General features: G+C 40.4%; 1 protein-coding gene across 6 annotated transcripts in view; it reads left to right on the top strand.

Moving 5' to 3' along the window:
• The window catches only part of LPCAT1 (lysophosphatidylcholine acyltransferase 1), a 184,050-nt gene that overhangs the window by 49,008 nt on the left and 117,477 nt on the right, over positions 1-17,565 (top strand). For all 6 annotated transcript variants that reach the window (XM_043540303.1, XM_037893384.2, XM_043540302.1 and 3 more), the window contains exons 5-8: positions 850-910; positions 2,844-2,902; positions 7,883-7,917; positions 9,189-9,243. In XM_043540303.1, the coding sequence (XP_043396238.1) occupies positions 850-910; positions 2,844-2,902; positions 7,883-7,917; positions 9,189-9,243 (210 nt within the window). The remainder of the gene's footprint in view (positions 1-849; positions 911-2,843; positions 2,903-7,882; positions 7,918-9,188; positions 9,244-17,565) is intronic.

Here is a 17,565-nt window from a genome sequence, read left to right as displayed (position 1 = left end):
CACCCCCAACAAGGGAGAAGAGGTTGGAGCCTTACAAAGTACCTGTGCATTAAAAAGTGCATTCCAATTGACATAAATAGGGTGGGTGTTGGTGGGTGGTCCTTGCCCTTTCTTTTCCCATCCATTGCCTTCACATTCAGAAAATCTGAACCAGTTTTTTTTTTTTTTTAGTTTGAACCAAAAATCCCAACTCCAAAACCCTATTTTGGGAGAAACAAAGTACCTGAAAGATGAAAATTTGTGAACTACTGAAAGACCTATAAAATGAAATATTAAGCAACCCAAATTATAGCTGCTCTTAAGCACACCAGGTAAAATCCTGTAGTGAATCGATGGACAGATTCTTACATGCTCTGAATACTGAAGTAGTTATCAGTGTTGATATTTAAAGTATTATTGCAAAGTTAGCACCTGTTGAAATGAATGTAACAGTTACATCTGAGAACCATTGGTTGTGCTATGCTCTCTTCAGACTCAAGCAGGCCTCTCTCCATCAGTTACACCTGGTTAGTGTGTTTTTTAAAATGAAACTGAGAATCTGGAAAATAGTTTGGTGGTCTGTTCCCCCTCTTCTCCCACCAACTAGTCCTTCATGCTGCCCTGTGCCGTGGAAAACACTGGTTTAAAGAATAAATAAAATATCCTATTCCACAGTTTATGTGCCAGATTCCATGCATCTGAAAGTCTTCGTGACTTCAAAAGACCATGCTATCATTTAAACATTTTCTTTAATTTGCTTACTTTTTCTTAAATTACTATAACTCAAATGTGAGGAGTTTTAATATTGGTTTTGAAAAGATGTAAATACAACAAATATTTTGTAACAGTAAATTTTGTTTTTGCTTCAAGATAATGATATTCCCAGAAGGAACTTGCACAAACCGATCTTGTCTAATTACCTTCAAGCCTGGTAGGTATGAAGCATATCTGTCTTTATAGAATGTTCTCATATTGCATGATTTTTAAAATATATTGGTTGCCATTGTAAATGGTTTGCTGTTATAGAATTTGAATAAAAAAACTGGCAATGAGGTGTGGTTGAAGTGGAAGTTTTTGATCCTATAGATGGACTCTAGTTTTATCGTTACACAAAATGTACATCTAATTAAATTACCATTTTGACTGTTTTCTGGAATGTGTATAAGAATCTGAAAGACAAGTGTTTCTCTGACTGAATTTTTGCATTCCCTGTGATGCTGGAGCGGTCTTAGCACCCCTCTGAAACATAGTCTAAGGGTTCAATGCACATCTGTAACTATTTGAGGCTGCTACAATACTTGCTTCTGGGCAGTCTATAGTTGACTCTCCTCTTCCCATTGGATGCCACACTTGTTCTTCAGCAGAGATGCCCTCTAGCCAGGCCTATGCTAAGACTTTTGGCAGTATAGTAATGTCAGTTAAGGGGACTCCCCCCTACCCCCTTACCCTTTAGCCCTGGTCAACATTTCTGTACTCCCAAAAGCCCTACTGTAAACACAGTTGTAGTACAAAAGTGCTTTTGCTGGTATAGCTTATTTGGCATAGTTTGTCAACTCAGTATAAGCTATACCAGCAAAAGCACTTTTATACTAATATGAATGTGAGTATATTAGGAGGTGTTGCTGGCTCTCCTGCTCCCCATTGCACTCTAGACCGCCCAGAAACCTGCTACCAGATCCCTTTACTGCCTCAAGTTCCTATTGTACCCACACTTCCAGTTTTCCACTGATCCAGCCCATTCTGCTCTCCACCCCCACTGCAAATGTACTCAACCTCCCTACTTCCCCTGGCCCTAGCTGTCTTAGTCTCCACTCCCTTCACCCACTTCCTCTGAAATCTTATTGCCTCTGACTTTTTTCCACTTGTTTCTTGGTGCCATAAGTCCTTTTCAAAGTTATTGCTTTGCAGAATACATTTCCCCATTCTGTATGGCCTACATTCTTTGTTCCTAGCTGGGTGACCTTCCAGATGCATTTTAATACAGGCAAATGGTTCATATGAGCTGTTCTTGCCAGGCACTCCAGATTACTCTGTGTAAGTGGTAAATGACAACAGATCACTTGACAGATCTTTATCTGCAAACTTTACTGGTAGAGATTGTATATCTTCTTCCTGATCACTGGTAGACATTAAATACCGCTGAGACAAGAACAGATTGTGTTTGACTCCCCTCAAAGCACCTTAAGTTGGTGGTGGTGGATCCACATTAACAATTACATTTTGTAAAATAGTTTCTAATATTTTGTTATTATAGAGTGCTATTTTTCATCAGAATGTATTGTAGTACAAAGGCAGATGCCCTACAGAAGTTTATGTCCACACAGTTACCTTTATCAACAAAACTGGTAACTTCATAAAAATATATCAGATTTGTTTGCGAGACTTTTTTACGAGATACTTGACTATCAGATCTTTACCAAATTCACATCTGACAATAACTGTTAAAAGGCAGAAACAACAAATATATATACAAAATCAACAATCCTGACCATGAATCAAATTAAGGCTGTAATAAAATATGCGTGTCTTCATAATTGATTGTTTTATGTAGGTTTTGGTGGATTTTGAATGTCTATATTTCCATTCTTGTAAATGCTTGTTTCTTCTAAGTAAGATAGGTATATACACTGTCAGTTACCAACACTGTCTTTTTTTAAAATGACTTTTTCTGTGGAATATTGGTATATATTTTGCTACTTCCAGATCTTGTATTCTTTCCATTAGCATGTTATGAATTTGTGCTACTATACACAACAGACTAACCATGTAACCAGTAGTCACATAATCTTTTTTGATAATGAGTAATTTATTTGACAATAAGAAAATATGCCAAAGAGTAATGATGTGTAATGTGTGCTTTCCAGGAGCATTTATTCCTGGAGTTCCTGTCCAGCCAGTAGTTTTACGTTATCCGAACAAATTGGTAAGTTCAGCTTGCTCTGCAGATTAAGGGTTACTTTTTGTTACTTTTTTGGACCTAACATTGCCAGCCCCACTAGATGGAACTAGGAACAATTAGAAAAGAGAAACTGTCCACAGATTGTACGAGGGAATGTACAGACCATTGGACACCTTGGGCAATGAATGTATGGATGAGTAAAGCAAAATGGCCAAGAAACAGTATTTAGTCCACCGGGTCATTTTCAGTTAATTTATTATGCTTTTCTGGGATGATGGGTAAACATCCTGCCCATAAAAAGACAAAAAGGAAGGGACTGTAGGCCTTGCAGGAGCCCTAGGCATAACTAGCTGTGTGAACCAAAGATTGTGAAGCAGAGTAGGACTGGCCTTAGCAGAATAGTAACTCACTTGGTGTCTGCTAACCAAGTAAGCACGTTCCTGACTGGAGAGGATGGTACAAAAGGACACAGATCTCTCAAGTAACTATTTAAAAGTATTCATAAGAGATGATACAAGAATACACTGACCCCTTGTAAAGATAAGGAGGGGATGACAGGATAATGGATAAGGATCTTTTGTTCGAGCTCAGGTGTATGAGGATTAGGGTGGTAACTAACACCTACTGGAGTGTAGCAGCTAACTTGTTTGTATCAATGTATAAAAGGAGAAATGATAGGAGGGGAATCTTTGTGCTAGTCTAGGAGACAGGATCCTGGTATTCTGATTGAACTGGTATCATTGTTGCAGGCATACGTGTGTTAGTGTACCTGTAGCTCCTGTGAGGCACTTGTGCTGTGCTTTGTCAACAATAAACCTGGCTGAGCGCCTTTGCCACCGAACCGAACCTTGTGGTCTTTCTTTATGAAGAATGTCAAGGGTTGTTCAATCAGCAAGCTGCACTCTCTGGTAGTGCAGCTAACACTGCAGCTCCAAGGACAGCAGCACTAGTAGCATTAATAACTTAGCAGCCTTAACAACACTCCACAACACTAATTCCACCTGATTTTCTCATGTATTCCTTTCATGCTCCTTCATATTCTGCTGCATGATAATTTCCTTTGTTTCCCTCATCCTTACTTAAAGCCACGACAACAGTTTTGCTTATTCCATTGCTTTGCAGATTTCCATGGCTTGTTCTCCAGTCAACTAACAATTTCTCCATAAATATGTGCTTTCTCATCTCTGTAGCCTACCACCAACCTGTCTCTTACCAGGAAATCCTCAAAGGGGCCTTAAAATTGCAAGACTGGCTCTTGAGCATTGAGCTTGTGACACATTCTTCAATACAGTAACTCCCCACTTAACATCCTCTCGCTTAATGTTGTTTCGATCTTACGTCCCTGCTCAATTACCAGAACATTAAATTAATTTAAAGTTGTGCAATGCTTCGCTATAATGTCGTTTGGCTGCCTGCTTTGTCCACAGCTGGCAGCCCCCCCATCAGCTCCCCTATGCCCCTCCACCCCACACAGCGCCTCCTGCCCGCCAGCAGACTCCGCGGATCAGCGCCTCCCCCCTCCTCCCACCACCTCCTGCCTGCAGAAATCAGCTGGCTTGCGGTGTTCAGGAGGGAGGAGGAAGGAGTGAGGACTCGGAACACAGGCTCCCCCTCCCTCCCCTGCCTCTTGAACGCCGCAAATCAGCTGATTGCTGCGGACAGGAGTCAGGGGAGGGAGGGGCGAGGCTGCGCACCAAGTCCTCGCTCCTCCCTCCTGCCCCCTGAACGCCACAAGCCAGCTGATTGCCGCGGGCAAGAGCGAGGACGTGGCGTGCCTCTCCCCTGACTCCTGCCCGCAGCAATCACCTGGCTTGCAGCACTGAGGAGGGAGGGAGGGGGAGCCTGCGCACCATGTCCATGCTCTTCCCGCTCCCTCCTGCCTCCTGAATGCCGGAAGCCAGCTGATTGCCGGAGGCAGGGGAAGGAGGGGGGAGGAGCAAGGACACAGTGTGCGGAGTAAAGGGGGAGGAGGGGGAGAAGAAGAGGCGGGTTAAGGGTGGGGAAGGGATGGAGTGGGCGGGCTGAGGGTGAGCCCCGTGCCCCAGTGCTTGCAGAGTAGGGGAAGCTGCTGCTGCTGTGCAACATGCTTCTCCTAGCTTACAGCACCTTCAGCCTCTTTGCCTGCCTCATTGGCTCCAGGGCCAGTGGGCTGTGCCTGTGTGGGGTAAGGCCAGGGCACCTCCCAACTATAGTACTGTACTGTATGGCAAAAAAAAATTTCCCTGGAACCTAACACCCCCCCCCCCACCCCCCCCCCGCATTTATATTCATTCTTATGGGCAAATTGGATTTGCTTAACATTGTTTCACTTAGTCGCATTTTCCAGGAACATAACTACAATGTTAAGTGAGGAGTTACTGTACTTTCTTGTTTCTTTTGCACTCTTGTGTGGAAGAGGAATCTTTCTAGGTACACAAGCTTCAACCTGTGCTATGACCCTATCATAATCAGTGCTGTCCATGAGTGAGAGCTGGAAACTATTATAAATACATATTTAGAGCATCTATACCAGCCACAGATAACATCACTTTTCTGGCACTACTCGTTGTCTGTGTTTACATAACAGGGTAGTGAGAGCCTATTACAAGCTTCAGCCAGTCTGTCTCATGCAGCGCGGAACCCCACCTTCCAAAATAGAGACTGATCATTGGTCTTTGCAGCCACTGCCCATATCCTTACTCAGTAATGACAGCCAATCCACAGGTGCGGCGGGATGGCTACATAAGTTACAACTGCTTGAGGTGACTTTTGGGTTGAGAGTTTTTTGCCCCGGAATGTTAACAGATGCAACAAACTGCTAGAATTTCCCAGGTCAGAGAGGTCATATCAGCTGCTTAAAGTGGTGGCTAGAATACTGAGTTGAATCCATTACCTAATGATATCACTGCCCAGAAAAGAGGTTCTATGAAATTGCCCGCTTTTGAGAACTGATTGTCCTATTTGCTAGTCAAATAGTGGCAATCTAGGCAGGAGGCTTAATTTCTCCGGTATCTAAAGGACTGTGGTTGCTGTTGTAGGCCATAGGTGTACTCTCTGATTTGAAAGATTCAGGCGAACACTCAGAAGCCTGAGGGAGGGTGCCTGAAAAGGAAAGACTCCTACAAAAGTAACCCACACTTAATAGGTCTGCACTCCCAGGGTACTTTAGCCGCACCAGGATCACCAGTACAGCCCTTTTAACAATGGAAGATCACAATTGGCTGTTGGAAGTTGCCACATCACCCTGGAAGTAGGGTGAGTCTTAAGTCACATTCCAGCATTGGCTGTGGTGGAAAGTGCCCCTTTTTCTTTGAATATAACATATTTTTGTTTTTATCGAGATCAGAAACAATTTAAACTCAGCATTTAACTTCAGCCATTATAGTCAATTCACTATTTCTTTTTCTTGGCTCCTGACCTTTCAGATTCATTTAAGTATATTTAACTTTGATTTTTGTGTTTTTTGTACCTGCTACTTTCTTTTATTCTGTTTCTGTTTTAAGCAGTGATGAAGGTATTAAAGCAAGATTTTGACATTATCCATAACTTTCTAGATCCTGGGACTCTTAATCTTATTGATTCTAAATTGAGTTTGGGTACCTAGCATCAAATTTAGAAACACACAGTTAAGAGGGTGTAGTGCTTAAACTACTATCTATCTGATATTTCCTTCTTGAAAACTAAACTCCTTATCTTTCTTCCAAAACCTCTTTACTCCTCCATTTTCCATTGGTATCTTATATCCATCTACCTAGTTGCTCAAGCCCGTAACCTGGAAGTCATTGTAAACTCCTCCCCCTCCCTTACACCGCAAATTCAGGTCTTTGCCAAATCTTGCATTTTCTTCCTCCAGCATTTCTAAGCTTCTCACCTCTTCTCCCCCCCCCACCACAATTAAAACTCATTTTTCTATAGGCCCTCAATCTTCCCTTTTGGCTGCTGTCCCCTTCTCCTTTCTTGCCTCCTTGACACCAATGTTGTTACCCTCTTCCAATTCCTGTCCATTCAGAACATGGGCACTAAGAAAACCTTCCTCACTTGATCTAAATATTGCATCTCCCCATTATTCCTTTCTTCACTGGATCAAGTTTGTTTCTTGATCTCCTCTTCTAGGCCCTGCATAACTATCCCTTCCTACTTTCTACCCCGTCTCTTATGTTATGTTTCACTCCTTTTACTCCAGCCTTGATGCCGAGCTTGTCCACTTCTTCTACAATAATTTCTGTGATTTTTTCCAGGCTTCCCCTTTTCTGAACTAATCCACAAAGGCAGTACCCTCTCCTGTTTCAAATACCTCTTAAAGTCCCACTTCTACTATAATGCCAACAAAAAGGTAGCCAGCTCATATTGGCAAGGTAGAGGTGCAACTGAGAATAGCTTTATTTCTGTGTGCCTTTACTGGCAATTCTCTTGTCACACAGTCAGCGCAGACCTCCAACAAGATTAAGCTAATTAAGGAAGAATTTACAAGGCGGAGTCCATAGAGTAATTGTAATGTTTTCGGGTTTTTTTGTGTACTGCATCTTCAATTTTCTATGGCTGTCTTTCTTCAGAGAAAAAGAAATATTTTGTGTTCAAGCCAATACAGAGAGTCAGAGGGAGAGCCAGTGTAATCTCTCGAGACAGTACTTCTGTTCCTTTACTGTTTTGTTCTCTTAAGCAAAAGTCAAGGACGCTGCCTAAGTGTTCACTTTTTGTATGTGAACAATCTGTTAATCAGGGAAACGAATCTGCACCGTATTTATTTCTAAATATATTTTTCAGTGTTTTGTCTTTTGAGGGATTTCTGGGTCTGTAAGTGGGCTATAAATTGGATTATTTTGTGTGTAAAAGCTGGGCTTAACCAATATTTGTTTTGTAGCTTTTCAAAGGCAGATTGAAGTTCCTGTCTTAGTGGACTTACTTTAATGTAAGATAGATTTTTAAAATAGTGGATTGTGGTTTCCATGAAAATTTAGAGCATGTGCCATGCATTGTGCTGTGAAAGAGTAATTGAATTTGCAATGTGTCTTTTTTTGTTTGTAGGATACTATCACATGGACATGGCAAGGTCCAGGAGCGTAAGTCAATCCTATTTTATTCCTTTGTGCCGCAATTGCTTTCCTGAATTAGTTTGGTATTGTTATATGAAATGGTACAAGTGTGCTTTCAAATATTTTAGCTCTGTTCTCACCCAGAAAAAGTCTGGAGGTAGAGGGTTTTGTATAAAAAATTGACAGATTTTGAATCTTGTAGACCAAGAGGAAAAGTGAATTCTATGGAAAATGCCCTGCCATCAGCCTCCTCCTATATTTGAGCTATTAGCTGAGTGCCTTAATTGATCTTACCTGCTGTAATATAGCATCAAGATAAGAGGTGGTTTTTCAGGCAGCCAGAACTCTAATCATTTAAAGCTTTGTAGGTTTAAACCAGCACCTCAAATTGAATCAGAAACCAGTATGTGCTAAGGTGTAAGATGTTTTCTGGGAAAATACCTCTGAGTGGGCTGCCACACTCAGAACTTGTGAAAGTTTTCTCCAGACAGCTCTGTTCAATCAACATGGTACTTGACAAATGTCAAGCAAAGAAGACTCTACATTTGTCTGTCCCCCACCAGAAAAGCGTCTGTTCCATAAAGGCAAACAATCCATTCTGAATCCAGGCGGTCTGTGACTCCTGACAGTACAAAACATATACAACTTTGCTACTGATTGGACGTAACTCAGATTCACCAGGCTGTTCCTCATCTGCTTCAGTTCCTTGGTGAATTAGTGCCTTAGGGACTTCTGTAGCTATAGTGGAAGACAAAATATTTTAGAACCCTACTAAACCATTAGTTGACTGCCTGGAGAGTAGTTTCTCTGTGCCGTCTGAAACTGAACTGGTTCTGTTATGTTCCGAGGCTAGACTAATAAAACATCTTCTGCTTTTACACCCAACTTCAAAATAAAGGTGGGTAATAGTTTGTTACACAAGTCAAAACAAAAAGTCTCAGCAACTTCTGACTTCTTTATTTAAACGACATAGGTGTTCATCATGACACTTTTTAAAGCAAATTTACTACTTTGTTAAAAGTATATAAATGTGGACTTGTTACATAATGAATGTCACTTTTTCTACAGCTTCAGATTTCCCACTTTATTGCCTTGCTTTTAATATGCAACTTTGGAATAAACATTCTTAGACAGATGGTCACGGAAAGCAGTAAAGACACGTAAAGGTGCAATCCAAAAGTAGTTTTATTTTCTAAAGATGCATCTTACCTGAAAAACATAATGTTAGGTGAAGAGTTCAGCATGCTGTGTATTGCTTATTTGCTACATTCAAAACTTGTCTTTTTTTATTTTTTAAGGCTGGAAATTCTGTGGCTTACCTTGTGTCAGTTTCACAATTTTGTGGAAATTGAGGTTAGTATAAAAGCAGTACTGCTTTCTATTTTAGGCAATACCAAACTTCATTTCTTGTAGACTGTGTAAACATGATAAACTATTATTTCTGCAGCAAAGCAGTGTAATTAAAATGTATAATCAGACTTAAAATGTTAACACTGCATTGCACGCAGACTGAATATAACTCACATTTTGCATAAATAGCTCTGTTGAAAGCTTGACTCACCAAGTTTCAGCAGAACTAGCCTTCCTCTGCACTTACAAGATTAACCTCTTAATCACCATGTAGTTCTGTCTGCTAAGGGACGGTTATGCATAAAAATGCTTTCGAAAGGGCTTGTTAACATACTGGTAACTATTTATACCTTATTTTAGATGTTAGTATTGATGTGCAACTAAGGATTTTCTTCAGGATTAAAAGTAACTGCATACAATTTCTTCTCATCCAAACAAACTCTTACTTCATACCACAAATATTAAAGTTGCACAGTTAAGCACACAAGAGTCAAGAAATGAAAAAGTTAAGGTTTCCTATACAACCTTAACTTTGTTCCCTTGTTTATTTTTACTACAATAGTCTTCTATTACATGATCACATACTATTTTTCTCAAAAGATATAGTTTAATATACACTTTTCTATAGCATTCCTTATGTATTTTATAGCACTTTGTACTGTATTTCATTCTTGAATGCTTATACTATTTTGATTGTTATTATTGTCTAGGGTATCTTTGATTGTTTTTTTTTTTTTAATGTTTTCTTCTCTCAGGTACATATTTTAATAACTTACCAGCTGTTTCTCTCAGAATAACACAACCTTCCTTAGGTGCAGTAGATTCCTAGATTAAGGCCAGAAGGCACCATTGTGATCATCTAATCTAATAATTTAGCAGAGGAGATAAGGCAGTTAGTTTGCAGTTAACACTTACTATTGCTCTGTTACACAGTGTACCACTGGTTAAGTATAAGTTACTTTTAAAAACAATATATGGCATAAATAGGGTAGTACACAGTAAAGTTGCTAAACAAATTTGTCTCAGGTCGTAGAAACACTTGTACAATATCTTATTGGAGTATTTGCATGCAGTTAACTTTTGTGTTTCCTGATTTTTTTTCAGTGCTTAACCATGTGTTCTTTAATGTTCTTAGCATAATTTAAATTAATTTCCCAGACTTTTTGTGAAAAAGTAAAAAGTAGTTCCCTTCCAGGGCTTCAGAATTCTGTTGGTTTACAAAAATTGGCAAATAAATCTGGAACTATTTAACTAGAAAGCACTGAATCTTTGTCCTATGCCATTCTTGTGCACCTCATAGAAAGGTGAGCGTAAAAGTTATGTGGCAGGGGATGACATTTTATTCTTTAAGGCACATTAGAGTGGAGCTCCCTCCTGTACACCTCCATAATCTGCATAGGAACACTACCTCAGTTACTTTAACTTTACAACATCTACAGGCTATAAAGGGCCTGGTTCTGTTACCCTTTGTCATTCTTGCATAGTATCTTATGTTACCCTTAGTCCAAATTTATATTTGTGGTAAATTGAATGGAAAATCAATATTACTGTTTACACAGTAAATTGATTCTCAGAGAAATTAAAGCCAGCGGAATCAGACTCTTGGTGTGCAGGAACCTTCTTTCAACCCCTGCTCATTTTATTATCTTGAGCTTTATATGTTACATAAGGTGACCCAGGGATAACTACTTTTAAGTCAGTGGAATTCATTTAGATTTATACAATTGTAATTGAGAAAAATATGCCTTTATGGGGTTCTGTACAGAGAGAAGGTCACAGTCCCTGTCCCAAAGAAGGATTAATCATTTTATATTGGTGCACTTAATTTTAACAGATTGAGAAGTTTTCCAGATTTCAAAATGGAATAATAATATTTAATCAGGTAGTATTAAAAAGAAAGAAATAAAAAGAAAAGCTGAGACCCGAACAACCATCTCTTTGACAACTGGGTATTTGAAATAAAATGAAAAAAAATTCTGCTACTAATTGAGATAAAGTAACTTTTATAAAAAATATATTTCACAAGTAGACTATGTTAAAGGGTTTTTTAGTAAAATCTACATTTTTGTACATTTTGAACAAGTTTAAATAGAATCCATTCCAAATACATTTTAAAGTTCTCTACAGACATTATGCACTGGGTGTCTATTCAAGGATGTTGGGCTTCCAGTGTAAGACAGCAAAGAACTCTTAGCTGTCAAAGGTATCTTGGTTCTCTAAATCAGTGTTTCTCAACCTTTTTGATACTAGGGACTGGCTTGCTGCCTTCCTAAATGGTGTCATGGAGATCTCAGGAACCCGCACTGGTCCATGAACCCATTGTTGGGAAACAGTGCTCTAAATTACTGGTAGCTCAGACACATTTTAACTTGCCCCTGGAATATCCAGTGTTGCCCCAGTTTCCTCTTTGGCTGGCTAAGATTGCCAGCTTCCATTTGATACCTATCCGGGAAGTAGAAATGACTTGATAGGCTTCCAAAACAAATTATTGTCCCCTTGAACTCGATATTAAATGGGGTTTAAGAAAACATAATCTGTTCAAACTACTCTACTCTCCCAGTGTATTCAACAGTTTAAAAAATGGACTGGATTTTCAAGAGTTTAGCTTTGGTTTAACTCTCTTCCCATTGAAATTAATCTGAGTTTTACCATGGACTTTAATAGAAGCAGAGGTAGGCCATTCTGAGTACATTTTAAAATGCATGGGATTTTGCCCAAAGCCCATGGGAGAGTTTGGTGCTTCAGATAGCTTTGGCTAGATGATAAATTGGCCAAACTTATTAAAGTAACTCCTCACTTAACATCGTCCCGGTTAATGTTGTTTCACTGTTACGTTGCTGATCTATTAGAGAACATGCTTGTTTAAAGTTTCACAATTCTCCCTTATAACGTTGTTTGGCAGCCGCCTGCTTTGTCCACTGCTTGCAGGAAGAGCAGCCCGTTGAAGCCAGCTGGTGGGGGCTTGGAACCAGGGTGGACTGGCAGTCCCCCTATCAGCTTCCCTAAGTTTCCTGTGCGGCAGCCGCCCAGCAGGCTATTAATTGCCGGGCAGTTCAGGTGTCCCTCCCCCCCACTGCCATGTGCTGCTCCTGCCCTCTGCCTTGGAGCTGCTCCTGGGAGCCTCCTGCTTGCTGTGCAGAGAGTGTGGGGGAAGAGGGGTGCTGATGTCAGGGTGTCCCCCTCCCCCCGCTCCTGTACCCCAGCTCCGACAGGGCTCAGGATGGAGGGAGCTTACTGGCAGCAGCTGCTGTCTCAACTTGCTGATCTACTTAAAAAGGCAGTGTACTAAGAGTGGGGTCAGCATACTTAAAGGGGCAAAGTGCGTCTCTCTCACATGCATGCACGCACACACACATACATGGTGTGTGTCTGTCTCTCACACATGCATCCCCTGGCACTTTGGAAAGTGGAGGGAGTTGTGCACTCCATTGGGATAGTGTGGGTTCATCATCACATTCAGCCACTGCCATGCATTTATTGTGTCTCCACCCCCAATTTGTGCTGCCTTGTAGAGTGTGAGGCTACATTAACAACGTGTTAACCCTTGAGGGCTCAACCAAGTGCTAGTTCATCATTTAGCAGCAAGGCATTCCCTGGGAAATATCCCACCCTCTGACTCCACCACCTCAACCAAGTCTGGCAAAAAAAATTTCCCTGGAACCTAACCCCTCCATTTACATTAATTCTTATGGGGAAACTGGATTCACTTAACATCGTTTCACTTAAAGTAGCATTTTTCAAGAACATAACTACAACGTTAAGTGAGGAGTTACTGTACATAGCACCCACAAACTCTAATATTGGTTACTGAGACACTCATAGTGAAAGGTCTTGCTCATAAAGAGTCACGGTACTCTGTTGCAGACTACCAGACTTATTTAACTAAATAATTTAGTCATGTGGAATGTCTTCAGCAAAAATTTAGTGTTCAAAAAAGTTGCTTTAGGAGGTATAAGCTGGGCCTGGCCTGGCCCAAGATGTTGGATGGCCTTTGATGCAGGCAATACAATGGTGAAAGCTGTGATGCCCATAGATACTCATGTCTATTCACTTCAGTTTTTAGGAGATCCATATGCTTTTATGCAGCATTTTCCCTTGGCCTCCATATCTGATGCCTAGTTTGGGCAAGCTATCTTGCAGCCTTTTTTATATCTTTTAGAGGAAGTAAAGATGTTGTAATTCTTGTTAGCTAAAGATACTAGGCCAGATTCTTACAGCTAAACCGCACAGAACACAAGCCGGGGGGATGGTAGTGCAAAGGATGTGTTCAGTTAATTTTTGTGTGTTCTGAACAACTTGCAATGTATTTGAGTGCTCTTGGGCTACTTTCACCATGCTGAGCTGCAATGGCCACGTGGGGAAGAATACAGTGGAGGACTGAGGTAGCAGTCTGACCACTCTCTTCCCTTGCTATACTGGCAGAAGGGATAAGGGGGTTGTAGATTAAAAACCCCTAGATCATCTCTGGGCTATCAAAGGATCATCCTCATATTGGCCTGTTTATTCATATTGTGATTGTCTGGTCTGCCGTTTTCTATAACTCAGGCCATAGGACTTGGTTGTATTAATTTCTGTTTCAAGTCCAATAGCTGTAGTATAACTACAGTATTTCTTTTGCAAAACCATCTAATCTTCATTTTAAAATTGCCAGCAGTGGAGACCTGGAGCTTACAAAGCTGTTCCACTGATTAATTGCCTTCCCTGTTAAAAAAAAACAAAAACAAAAACAAAAAAACCCCCAAAAGTAAGCCTTATTTATCATCTGAATTTTCCTGGCTTCAGCTTCCATCCATTGGTTCTTTTTATACCTTTGTCTGCTATATTGAAGAGCCTTCTGTTATCAAATATTTGTTCCTCAAGAAGGAACATATAGATTGTGATCAACTCACCCGTTAACCTTCTCTTTGATAGACTCAAGGGACTCAATTTATTTAGCTTATCACTCAAAGGCATGTTTTTCAATCTTTTAATCATTCTTCAGCTCTTCTCTGAGCTCTTTCCATTTTTCAAAATCTTTCTTGAACTGTTGACACCAGAATTAGATATAAAATAACCTTTGACCATTACTCAGTATTCCCTTTTGTAAACCGAAAGGTAGCATTAGCCCTTTTGGCCAAAGCATTGTACTGTGAGTTCATGTTCAGCTGATTATCTACTATGACCCCCGAGTCTTTTCAGAGTTGTTGCTTCCCAGGATAGTGTCTCTCCTCCTGTAACTGTGGCCTACATTCTTTGTTCCTAGATGTATGACCTTGCATTTGGCCATATTGAAACACCTTGTTTGCCTGTGTCCTGTTTACCAAGCGGTCCAGGTCACTCTATATCAGTGACCTGTCCTCTTCATTATTTGCCAGTCCACCAATCTTTGTGTCATCCACAAACTTTATCAGTGATGATTTTGTTTTCTTCCAGGTCATTGATAAAAATGTTAGTATAGGGCCAAGAACCGATTAACAGTAACATTTAGAAACTTGTCAGTTAGTTGGCTTTTAACCCATTTCATATGTGCCATGTTGATTTTGTATTCTAGTTTCTTAATCAAGATGTCGTATAGTTCCAAGTCAAATTCATTATAGAAGTCTAAATATATTACATCAACACTATTACCTTTTATCAGCCAAACCTATCGTCTTGTAAAAAGATACCAAGGTAGTTGGAAAAGATCTAGTTTCCATAAACTCATAGTGACTAGCATTTAATTATAATTCCCCTCCTTTAATTCTTTATTAATTGAATCCCATATCACCTGCTCTGTTGTTTTGCCTAGGACATGGGTTCTCAGATTTAATTGCACCGTGACCCCCTTCTGATAACAAAAGTTGCTACACGACCCTAGGGGTGGGGATTGAAGCCTGAGCCTGCCCAAGCCTCGCTGCCCTAGGGGGAGGAGGAGACAAGCTCAAGTCCCACTGCCGTTAGCAGAGGGCCCAAAGCTGAAGCCCAAGAACTTCAACCTCAGGTGGTGGGCCTCGGGCTTCAGCTTTGGCCCCGGGCGGTGGGGCTTGAGCTTTGGCTCCAGTCCCCAGGAAGTCTAATGCCAGCCCTGGTGACCCCATTATAACGGGGGTCCCCACTTTGGGTCCCAACCCACAGTTTGAGAACTGCTGGCTAGGATTAATAGCAGGCTGACAGGCCTATATTTATCCAGATCTTCCTGCGTACCCATTTTAAATATTGGCACATTATTAGCTTTCTTTCAGTCCCCTGGAATTTTCCCAGTGTTCCAATAGTTACTGAACATCAACATTAATGATCCAAAGTGCTCATGAGCCAGCTCTTCTAAAGCTCTTGGGTGCAAGTTAGCTGGATCTGCTGATTTAATTGTCTAACTTATTAGTGGCTGCTGTTTAATGTCAGACTTAATTACTATTAGAATGAAAAGTATTTCTTCATATGCTATATACAGTTGCTTCTGTCACAAACACAGAACAGAAATATTTATTGAACACTTCTGACTTTTCTGCATTATGATTGACAATTCTACCACGTCTGTCTAGGAATGGACCAGCACCGTTGTTAAGATTCCTTTTTGGTTTTGATATACTTTACAATAAATAAATAAAACCTCCTTATTGTCCTTAATTCTGCTTTCCATAAATTTCTCATTGTGTCCCTTTGCTGGTTCACACCAGCTTTAGTAACACATTATGTCAGAAGCCTCATTGGATTTGAGACTTTGACCCAGCAAATCACTGGCCTCCCACTCTCTTTAAAAGTTGAAATGTTATTCATACGTCTGGATTTTTTGGTATAATTTTAATGTCTGAATTGACTGAAATTTAGGATCCATTGCTTTCCACTGTTAAAGGAATTGATTTAGAAGATTTTAGCAGGAGAAGAGGTACTAATGAATAGTAAGAAAACTGTAGGTTACAGCTACCAGTACCACAGAGATCCCAAAAAAATTTTAAGTGTGAGGAAAATGTATGGTTGACTGCACTGGTAGCTCAAGAATGAAATCCGGTGATATACCTTCAGAGCACAAGCATTAAAAGGGTACTTCGATCATAAATTGTGTTCCTCTGACAAGCAAGTAATTTTCTCATAAGTCACTTTAATATTCTTTTGTCATACTGTTAAATTTTCAGTATTAGACACCTTTCGCAATCCAGATAAGTGAGGGATTGTCACCACCTGCCCTGCAACCTTGGGTGCCTCACAATGCTTTGATGTTGTAGCTCCCAACCTGGGCCACTCACAGAAAGCCTATTAGCATGCAGGTCACACACTGACTGTATATAGCTGCAGCCCTGGTCCAGCAGCTCTGACCTCTAGCAGTCTGTCAGCAACACCACCGGTCACACTCTGGCTTCCACCAGCCTTGGTTACTACTTGCCGGTTGACCCCCAACATACTCCTAGTGCCAAATTTGTCCAACAATGAGTGTTCTTCACTATCCAGGCCACTCCTGGATACTTCAGATATTAAAGGTCAGTTGCCCTTGTAAAGGATCAATATTCAACAGTTTGCCACTTTAACTGGAATTCCCAAACAGTTCAGTTTAAACACAGCATTGGATTGGTTTGGATTAAAAAATGTTAATTTATTATAAAAGAAGATAGGATTCGAAGTGAATTCAAGTATCAGGTATTAAAGTCAGAAATGGGGTACAAGAAAAATAAAAATAAAATGTTTTTTCATAGCTAAAACTTAATCTAAATATGGTTAAAGGTAAAATCCTTACCATATGTTTCCAGCAACATGGCTGATCAAATTCTCAGGTCAGGATCTCCCCCCAAAATCAAAGGGCTGGTTCCTTTGTTGTCTTTGGTGAAAGAGAGTGAGTTTGAGGTTTTCTGCCATTTACTACAGACTAACACAGCTGCTACTCTCAAACCTCGTATAGTCCAGTTAATCTTTGAAATGGATTCTTCTGAGGGTTACCCCTTAAAGCAAAGTTTATTCAACAGTAAAGAAGGTGACATGGAGTCTGGTGGTGAAGGAGGCTCCCATGCTCTTTCTTCTCACTTGTGTTTGTTGAAATGCAATTTTTCTTCATCTCCTGCCATTTCCTCTGCCTGCTGTCTCACAGACCCTTTTTACTACTTATATATAAATGGAGGTCCACACACATTTCTTCGTTCAGAAACCTTCTGCCTGGGCAGGGCTGCTGCATGGGTTTGAACATGTGCTAAGAACATCAAGCGGGGAGATTTCATAACTTTACATATGTTGCTACATACATTTCACCATGATATTATTGGCCAGCGAGTTAGTTTTCACAAGGTATATTTTGTACAAAGATTATTGTCGTGAGTAGAATGTGAATATGTGGTGCTTTCGGTCACAGTACCCAAAAAGGGAGAAAAGCCAGAGACTCCATGA

This window comes from Chelonia mydas, chromosome 2 (genome assembly GCF_015237465.2).
Source record: "Chelonia mydas isolate rCheMyd1 chromosome 2, rCheMyd1.pri.v2, whole genome shotgun sequence".
Taxonomy (NCBI): Eukaryota; Metazoa; Chordata; order Testudines; family Cheloniidae; genus Chelonia; species Chelonia mydas.
The sequence above is the reverse complement of the archived record's forward strand: the minus strand, read 5'-3'. Positions and strand labels throughout refer to the sequence as shown.